Here is a 9,990-nt window from a genome sequence, read left to right on the forward strand (position 1 = left end):
ACCCAAACGTGACCTCCGGGTGGTGGTCGTGGAAAGGGAGCGAGCCACGAAAGGGCAGTACGCGGGGCCTCCCCTCCACCACCAGCTTTATAGCCGCCGACCCACCCGACTCCGGCAAGGCCGGCAGTCGGTGGGAGGCTGGACAGTGGTTCCAGCAGCCAATCGTGGCCCACAGAGTAGCCCGGCAGCGCCCGCCCCCCAGCCCGGCTTCTACCAATCCGAAGAAAACTAGAGGCGGGATCTTGCTAGGGTTTTCCCTCGTGGCTGGAAGGGCGGGGGAAGGGGCGGGGATAAAGTTGGAGGGCCGAGGAAGTGGGGTGAGAGAGTGACGTGGGGTGGCCCGAGAGCCGGCCTGCCAATTACAGAGCGGCGAGAGACAGCGAGAGCCAACAGGAACGGAGTGAGAGGTTCTCCGACCAATGGGAGTTTAGTGAGAGGAGACGGGAGCCAATGAGGTCTCCGCGTCCCACCACTGGGGAGAGATGGTCAAGTGTGGGAGGCAAGTTGGTCCCCACTTGGGACTCTGTCAGGTTGCCTAGCAACAGATCTGGGTTTCACCTGTAAGATTTCTGAAATACTTATTCTGAATTCAATCTTAACGTTTTCTAGTTTCCAGAGAAGCCAAGCACGCCTACGTTACAAGTTGGAACAGGATATCACTCAGAATTTGTAAATGTGTAAATATTCTAAACACCCGATTTGTAAGTACCTAATACCTCTATTCAAAACTACCTTGACTTAATTTTAAGAGACTGGTATTGGTACAATTCTTCCTAAGGAAACTGGAAAAAAGTTTGGGGTTAGACACCAGTGAGGACGCCAGTGACTTCCTGGCCTGAGCAGGGAAGTTGATCACGCTTGTAGGAGTTTTGGTAGCCCACGCACTCTGAGGAAAGGAGCTCCATCTGACCCCACTGTACCTTCTGAGCTTGATATGTGGTAGATGCCAAATAAAAGGTTGTTGAAAGAAGGAAGGGCCCCATAATTGCAGGTTTAGCGAATCTATGGGATACAAACTACCTAACTTCCCCAGGAAAGAAAGGAGCAAGAGAGGAGCAAGCTGGAGGAAATCGCCGGGAACACCATTTGGGAGAATCCAAAGGAGGATAATTATGGCCTTAAATTAGACTCTGCCCCATCTCCTCCTCAGACTGAGAATCCGTAAACTTTGCTTGGGTGGGGGACCCTGAGAGTTGTTCCTATTCCTCCCCCTCTGTTTCGTTGAGACCCAGGAATGCTGCTAACAAGTGGTCATTGATGATTCTGTGCATCGCACAAGTACTGTTATATGAAATTTATTATCCGCTATAGATATTAACCTAGTGAGAGACATTCTCAACAGCGAAGTGGCAAAATATGCTGGCAATGGAACCACTGTGAACTGGTGGCATCAATTACTTGGGGAGAACAGGCCACTCAATGGCTGTCACTCCATAGTATTGCCCAATTCATACACTCAAAAAGTAGATGTTAAAGAGAGACAAAAATTGCCTAGTTGTGATCAACAGCAATTTGGGGGGGGGGGGGGGGGAATTAAACATTCTTGGCATAGAATGCATTGAAAAGCAGTAAAAACAACCAGAAGAAAGAAGATATAGCTTTATTCTTAGAAAGGGAGAGCAAATAGTTCCAACTCCGGGAGTTCACAGTAGGAAATGATTAGCCAGATAGTCGTGAGAATGATCATCTTGCACAACAGGAAATTCCCACAAGGCACAGATTGTCTTTTTGATCGAATTAATCTTCAGTTAAGCAAAATGAGCACAGTTATTGATAACTGGGAAGCTAAGCAATAAACCATGAAATGGGTTAATAATTAGATACAGAGCATCTTGATTGAATTTTTAAGAACAAGCCTCAGAGATTCTGTGAAACATAATAGATAATACCAAGCTACACAAATATTAGCTCTGGCCCATGCAGTTGAGGACAAAATATACATATATTTATCTCGGAAGGGGCTGCAAGTTTTTTTTGAGTTACGATTTTATACAAGCATAGTCAAGTCAACGTCATACTTGAATGTGCATTTTTAAGACATTAAGATCTATGTTTCCTTATAGTTTCTAAGTTGAACGCTAAGTCATGTTGGTCAAGCACTATAGATGCTACACATCAAAGGCAAAATATAGTTTATTGTTCTGCCCTGCTTTGAAAGGAACAAAAATTTTATTAGAGGCAGGAAGATGTTATGATAGCATTTAGTATTATAAATTCACCCATTGGACAAACACTTACTTTTTTACTTGCTCTGCAGCAGGGATTGTGCCCGGCCTATGCTGTCCAATAAAACAAGGATTAGCTGTATGTGGCTCTTGAGTACTTGAAAAGTGGCTGGCACAAAGTGAGAGAAGTGTAAAATACATCCCCGATTTTAAAGACTTAGTACAAAAAAAGGAAATATCACCTTAATTATTTTCATATTGGTACATGTTACAATAATACTTTGATTATGTGGGGTTAAATAATATATGTTATTAAAATTAATTTCACCTGTTTCTTTTTAGTTTTCGTGTAACTGCTGGAAAATGGAAAACTTTGTCTGGGCTCCCACTTGTGCTAGACGGTAGGAAGACACAACCAAACACTCTTTCCTCAAAGAGTTCATAGTCTAAAGAATGGAGAAAAGTAAAAATGGCAAAAGGCTGGGTTTCCAGCCTTTATTTCATTAGGTAAAGAGTAGGAGAGGGTGGGGTAGGAGGAATTTTCAAATTTGCAATTCCGTCTCTTCAGGTTTAACAGCTCTATTTTGCCTCAATATTCCATAGATTGAAAGTTTAATTCCTTCTCAGGGCTATTTCTCCACAAGTCCCTCTACTGGGCAAGATGGCACCTGGATTTGCTCACTGGGTTGTTGTCACATCAGAGGAGGGTAGGGCGCTCAGCCATGCTCATGGGTCCTCATACTGGCCTCCCTGTGCTCACAGGAACCCGGGCTCACCTCTGCATAGTCCTAAGGCTCATCACGGCTTTCATTGGATGCCCTACCAGCAGTCCTACAGCAGACCTCTGCTAGAGGCTCCCTCGGCCCCTTTTGCAGCACAGCCCCTCAACATGGTCAGTTTCAGCTCTTCTGTGCTCTGCGCGACGTGAGGAGTTTCTGTACTGCTTCCACACAACTCGGGACCTGTCCCTACCTGACAGCACAATGACACTAGTTCACCTCCACTGCTGCACTCCAAAGTAGGCTTGTGGTGCCCAGGGATATAGTCTCCTCTCTCCAGAACCATCGCCTACCCCCTTCCCAAAATTTCTTAATGGGAACTTGATTGAAAACCCTACTGACTTAGCACTTTTACCCCCACAAACAGGTGGTGTTTCCAACACAACTCCTCTCTAGGGTTTTATCTCTTGCCTTTCCTCTTTCCCACCTTACCCCTGAAAGGGTTACTACTGTGTGAGGACGCATGACAGGTATTTCTTCAATAACACAATTAATAATCACAACATAGTTCAAGCGTTATACAAAGAAGCATGCCCAAAGGACACTGGAGGTTCAGAGGAGGAGGACCTAACTCATCCTGGTGGCAAAGCAAGGCTTTCCAGAGCAAGTGGTGTTTGTCCATTTATCACATTCAGAGATCTTTATTGAACACTACAGTGTGCCAGGCACTGTTCTAGGCTCAAGGGTTCATTGTGGCACACAAGACAGACACAGTTTCTGATCCAGTCAAGCTTAGTGGAGGAAAACCAAACATTATGTAGGAAAAAGAATAAGTTGATGTCTCTTCAGGCAGTGATCATACCGTGAAGAAAAGAATGCAGTGGAGTAATGAGACAAGAAAATGCCTGTTGGGTGGACAGGTCCATGAGGTGGAGAGGAAGAACCTCTCTAGCTCTGGAGTCAGAGGGATGCCGAGTGAAAGGGCCAGGAAGGGCAAAGGCTTGCCCGGTTGAAGAATAGAAAACAAAAGGCCCATGTGTCTGAGCTGAGTTTTGGAGGAGTGACCGGAGATATCTGGGTCGTGGACCAGGGAGGGGGCATCATTTCAGGGAAAGGGAACCATCAACTGTATAACGTGGGAACTGCAACTTCAATCAAGAGTGATAGCCTAAGTCCAAGTGGTGGCGAGTTCCAGTAAAATTTCCCTCGTGCTGGGTTTTTCAGGTAAAAGGAGTGTTAAGAGAGCAAGAGTATGATATTTTTTCCATATAATTTGGGAGGCAAGGGAGTGAGTTCAATGGAATGTTCTTCCTACAGTGTGATCTTGAGGTTAATCTACTTCTCACTTGTCATTTGTAGTAAGGGTTTATTGAGTGTATAGTGTTTTTCAGAGATTATAATATGTGTATTGTGTACACTATCCCTCTAATTCACCACCGTGTAAAACCCAATTTACAAACGAGGAGAGTGAGGTGCAGAGAAGTTAGGTAACTTGTTTCAAGTTAATTAAAAAGTAGCAAAAATGGAATTCAAATCCAGGTCTTGTGATGTCAAAACCCATGTTCCTTCTACTATTGTGTATACAGAAACACAGTTGTGTTCAAAGAGGGTAGACTGGGGTGGGGTGGTAGATGTCGAGGAAGGCAATGTAGGTAACTTCTCCCAAGAGGCTTCAGAGGACAGCACCGAGTACCCTGGGGACTCTTTTGGTGCCTGGCTCCTGGGCTCAGCAGACGTCCTCTATCAGCCTGCTAAGAACAAGTCCGTCTCTGAGGGGTGCACTACATTGACCATGTTTATGATGCATAAATCAGAATGCCAGTTCACTACCGATAGTACAAAAGGGACCCCAGCCCTCGAAGTCCGCATGACTCACCCTCTAGGTTAACCAACACGGGAGGTCGTGTCATCCTCGGACATTGATTGTACACATGGAATTGGGAAGAAAATTAGAAACACAGCTCTTTCAAGCTCCTCTTCTCATCAGGTTACGGTGACATGGCGCATCCATTTTTCAATAGGACAGTCTTCCAAATAGGAATGAAGATATGCCAAGGCCACGAAACTACCAATGAACTTCGCCCATGCCACTTGAAGACTGGCTTTGCCAATGGCTCAAGAACACTGGATACACAATCCACTCCTAATCTCTTCTGTGACCCATTCTTAATTGGGCACGGTTTGCGTTTGTATCTGTGACTTCTTTTTTATGAAGCCATGACTGACCATCTCTACTTCCCATTCTGTTCCCTAAACAAGTCAGTACAATCAATCAGGTTAAAGTCTAGTCTTACTGCCTGAGTAACATTTGGTTTCTTTGAAGTGATGTTTTCTATCTCTGCTTCAGTATGTGTCAACTTCTTAAAGGTTATTCTTCAGTGGATGACCCAGTTTCCGGGTCCTTAGGGGGTACCTCACCGAAGACTCCACCTCCTGAAAACACATACTGCCCTCACTGTCCCTCACAGTAGTGTATGGAAGGAATATGTTAAGATAGTGTCCAGCTCACAGATAGCCTGAGTTACTCAATGTGAGTCACCCTAGATTTGGAGCACCCAGGCCGGCACTGAGCACTGGGGCCCAAAGCTGAGAAATAAAGACGCACTAAATACCTTACAGTCTATAAAGAGCAACACTGGAGCCAGTTTCATTCCTACAAAGGGATTTTGAATTGGTGAAAGAAAAACCTTTCTGCAATCAACCACCACCTACTATACCTCCACAACATAAAAGAAAAGAGGGTGGTGAGGGTAGGGAGAGGGGGAGGTCAAGAGACATAAGTCCAGAGAGAAGTTTGGGATACTAGGGAGAGGGCAATTTCTTCTTGCCCTTTGGAGGAAGGGTGGTTCTTTCTCCATTGCTCCCAGGTTAAATTAAACTTTTGGTTATTGACAGGAAGAGAATACTGACGTTCCCCTCCTCGACTGCCTGATTGCTGAGCTGCAGGGCCTGAAGTCCTGTCCCACGGCAGCCTTAGGAGCACTTTGGGGCATGGAGGAAGAATTGGAAGAACTTTACATACATCCCCCGGGGGGAGAGTGGGAGCACATTAAATATAAAGATTAGTGCCTACTTTTGGTCTGTAGATTTTTTAAAGAAAATGTGTTGGAATGGTCGCATGAGGAATTGCCTGCGAAGGAGACAGAGGACGGCTCCTGTGCTATGACACCATGACACTAAACGAGTATGAAAGAGAACCTCAGAGCTTCCCACAGATGCATGTAAAGGGTCTCATAGCACACAGGGAGTAATTGTTGCGGGAAGATCCGGCCATGGTTTCGCTCCGCTACCCCCATGGCTTTGTTTGGCTTTTGTCTTCAGGCTTATTTAGTCACATCACAAGATGGTTGCAACAGGTCTAAGATTTATGTCTTTGCCTAACAATACCCAAAGGCTGGAAGAAGGGGAAAGGGCTTCCTTCCCAAAATCCCTTTGGAAGAGCAAAGACAAGTTTTCCAAAAGCCTCTCTGGATTCTCACGTATTTCATTGGGCAGAATGGCATCACATGCCCATTCCTAAATCAATCATTATGGGGGAATACCATTATCATTATTAGCTTCAGCCTTCTCTAAAAGAAGTTCTGGGTTCTATTTATAAGGAATACGGAGCAAAAGACTAAAGCGTAGGCAGGAACTGTATCTGCCGTTTGGAGGAGTTCTACTTGAACAGCCACCTTCCTGTGTGTGGATATGGGTGTCTGGGAGCTGCCTGAAGGTTGAGTAATCCCAGGACTCTTCCTGCCAGACGTGGGATTTTATGGCAATTATACACCCTTCAAACCCTAACTGGTTGCCTAACTGGGTGATTTAATTTGGAGAGTCCATTCACTGGTGTATTAGTCAATACTCTTTTGGTTGCAAAGAACAGAAACCAACATCAACTAACTTAATCAATGTGTTTGTATAATGAAAAATCCAGGAGGTTTGTTTTTTTTTCTAGGAAAATTGGATCCAAGAGGTCAGTTGATGTCTTTACTACTATAGCACTCTCCACAACTGTGGAGAATGATTTCCTTGGTGTTGGCATTTTTCTCAGAAAGGCACCTTCCTTGCTCAAGATTCCCATCCCACAAGGCTAACAGTTTGAAACAAAACAATGTCCTTGTGCCCAGAGAACTTTCTTTCTAGTGGGGTGGTCTAAAGAAAAACACACTGCTATATGTTTCCTCCATTTTCTCTAACACAACTTCACTTCTGACACGCATTAAGCAATTCTTTGACAACAGTTGGATGTCCTGCAATTTAACTCAATTTTGACACTATCTACCTGGAGACAGCATCCAATCTTACAGGTTAAAGGCTCAGTCTCACAAGACTGCCTCCCTCTCAAACCACTTCAGGCACAGTCACAAGTCCTGATTACTACCTGTGCTCCTCACCCACCACTTATATAAATCAGAGATTCCCATGGCACCCCCTTTAGGTTTAATTAATTTTCCAGAGCAACTCACAGCACTCAGTAAACCAGTTTACTTACTAGACAGTAGTAATTATTGGCCTATTACAAAGGATTTTAAGGCTATAAACGAATAGCCAAATGAAGACAACGTAGGGAAAGATCCATAAATGTCTCAAGTACAAGAGCTCCTGTCCCCATGGAGTTTGGAGTGTGCCATCTTCCCAGCATTAGGTAGGTTCTCGTTCACCAACCCAGAAGCTCTTCAAACCCTCTCCTTTTGCGGTTTTATGGAGGCTTCATGTTTTAGGCATGGTTGATTGAATTCAATCTCCAGCCCCTCTCCCCTCCCGGGGGGTGGGTGACAGGGGGCGGATAGAGGGACTGAAAGTTCCAATCCTCTAAACACAGGGTTGGTTCCCCTGAAAACCAGCCAGCATCTTTAGGTGCTTTCCTAAAGTCACCTCATCAACATAAATTCAAGTGTGGTTGAAAGGGGTTTGTTATGAATAATGACACATTTATCGCTCTGACCACTTAGGATATTCCAAGGGTTTTCGTAGCTCTGTGCCAGAAATGGGACACAGACCAAAAATACATTTCTAATTATAAGTCACAGTGTTAAAGATGGGGAGCAGCCAGTGAAATATGTAAGCAAATCGATAAATAAGTTAATAAATAAGCTGCAATGTTTCCAGAGACAATACTAAGAAAATGAAGCAGGATAATAGGATGAAATATGATTGGCTGGGAGGAGGATGGTGATACATGAGGGGGCTAGGAAAACAGTCATTTCTTGTGAAAGTCGAGCTGAGAAATGAATGATCAGAAGGAGCCAGTCATAGGAGGCCCTGGAACTTGCAAGAAGAACAAGTACAAAGGTTCTGAGACAGAAATAAATGACCCCTGTCTGATGAACAGACAGAAGACAAGTATGACTGAGCTGAATTTAAAGAACTAACAGGCATTAGCCAGACTTGGAGATGGGGCAGGGTGGAGGTGGGGCGGGGGAGGGGAGAAGGATCCTAATTTATTTTAGGCAAAGAGGATAGTAGCAGTGTGGGAACCATAACTTTAACCAGAAGTGCACTCACATCAGTCAAGTTTATCATGCTCATTATGATATATTCAGAACGCCAGTTTCAAGTATGGTTGCCTGGAGAAACGTGCTGGCACATAAAACGCGTAATCAAGAATAAGGAATGCCAATTCGCAAACGTATTTTAAAAAATGTTTTTGAAGCTCTCTTTGACGCATGCAGGTATGTCCGGTCTAGGACTGACGAGTTGATGTGGGAAGAGTGCAGCGAGTTCCATCTCACGGCTTCCAGCCAAGGAAAGGAAGTGCTACCGTGCAAACGTTGTTTTAAAATAGTAACTGTTTATATTCCAGCATAACCTTACTCTCAAAATGAGAGTCCTGAATTGTAGCGAGTGTTAAAATAAAGAATAATTAAGGGGCAATCTGCCCAGAACACTTATCAACATTGTTACTAAAGCTGAATACTTAAGAAAAAGACAGGAAGAAATAAAACAAAAGTTTGGTTGCCATTTTTAAATATTGGCCTGAGGTTCCATTTCTGAACTGAGAAGAGGATGTTAAATCACTGTACTCACATGACGAATGCTTCGAGTTTAAAAAGTAGCAAAAATGTGTGATATAGTGCACATGAGAACTTCCATATTTCCTGTCTTAGCTATTTTCTTCCTTGATTCTCCTCCTTGGAACCAAGATTTATTGTTGTACTAACATTTTGTTTTGTGGACTTTAATTCCTGATAAATTGCACTTTGTGTTTATCTCTCTGGTGATCATAACAGCACTATAGAATACAAAATGGTGGGGTTAGGCATGATTTGCCTTAATACACAAGAATATTTGGTTGTAGGCACCACTGCCGAAAAGTGTCGTAGTGTCCATTTGTCATTTTTCTATCTTCACCTCTGAGCCTGTGGACCTCATTCCTATATTTAGGAAATTCCCCATGAATGGTCTCCCTCCCACAATCAGGTGAGAACAGCAGATACCGACTTTGTCACATCACCTAACAGGGAGAGGGTACATGACCTGGATTTAGCCTGTCAGATGCATGCACCTAGGTCTTTGAACCTGAAGTTAGCGTTGGAAAGAAGCAAAGCAAGTAGAGCATTCTTTCTGACAGTGGCTGCACCATCCATTTTCGTGGGGTGGAGCGGGGGTTGGGGAGGGGTGATGGTGAGCAAAGGCCAAAAATGTGTTCGGGATCAGTGATGCAAGCTGCAGCCCTGGTGTGTGTTCGGCAGGGGAGGCAGGCCCTTCCTGGCTGGCTAGCCTCCTTTCATTTCTGCCCATTTTCCAATCCTGCCTTTAAGCCTTCCCTGAAGCTCTCCATGAGGCCCAACATCACTGCAATGAATCCCTTTTCTACTGAAACCAGCCAGAAATGGTGGCCAATACAATGGCCAGCTATCTATGGTTGTACTTTGCTGAATTTATTATACTTAATTTTATGCTAAAGAAAAATCCTCTGACGCTATTTCATTCTCTATTTTGTTATTGGGAGATTCTGAATGTGGGGTTTTAACTGATATGTGTTATAATCCAACTGTGCCTGTGCCTTTTTAAAATCAGTCCTTGTGAAACCCAGAAAAAACATAAAAGTGGCATAGACCTTAGGGCACCTAGTGGCTCAGTCGGTTAAGCATCCAACTCTTGACTTTGGCTCAGGTCAT

At 44.2% G+C, this 9,990-nt stretch overlaps 2 protein-coding genes across 6 annotated transcripts in view; one reads left to right on the top strand and one right to left on the bottom strand.

The window, feature by feature from the left end:
• The window catches only part of HMGCS1 (3-hydroxy-3-methylglutaryl-CoA synthase 1), a 22,130-nt gene extending 21,981 nt beyond the window's left edge, over nt 1-149 (bottom strand). For both annotated transcript variants that reach the window (XM_060634557.3, XM_060634556.3), the window contains exon 1: nt 3-149. The gene's annotated coding sequence lies outside the window, so the exon portion shown is untranslated. The remainder of the gene's footprint in view (nt 1-2) is intronic.
• LOC144616099 (uncharacterized) overlaps nt 1-9,355 on the top strand; it is a 10,224-nt gene extending 869 nt beyond the window's left edge. Inside the window, exons 2-6 of one of the 4 annotated variants that reach the window (XR_014137950.1) lie at nt 610-701; nt 2,508-2,566; nt 2,928-3,089; nt 4,906-5,142; nt 5,780-5,956. Coding sequence is in view for 2 of the 4 variants with exons in the window: in XM_078445390.2 (XP_078301516.2) it covers nt 610-701; nt 2,508-2,566; nt 2,928-3,057; nt 5,780-5,950 (452 nt within the window). In the remaining 2 variants the exon portion in view is untranslated. Of the gene's footprint in view, nt 1-609; nt 702-2,507; nt 2,567-2,927; nt 3,090-4,905; nt 5,143-5,779; nt 5,957-8,541 lie in introns of those variants that run through there. The other 3 variants (XR_014137951.1, XM_081796151.1, XM_078445390.2) reach the window with 3 other exon arrangements.
• Nucleotides 9,356-9,990: the final 635 nt, after the last annotated feature.

Source organism: Panthera onca, chromosome A1 (genome assembly GCF_046562875.1).
Source record: "Panthera onca isolate mPanOnc1 chromosome A1, mPanOnc1 haplotype 2, whole genome shotgun sequence".
Classification (NCBI taxonomy): Eukaryota; Metazoa; Chordata; class Mammalia; order Carnivora; family Felidae; genus Panthera; species Panthera onca.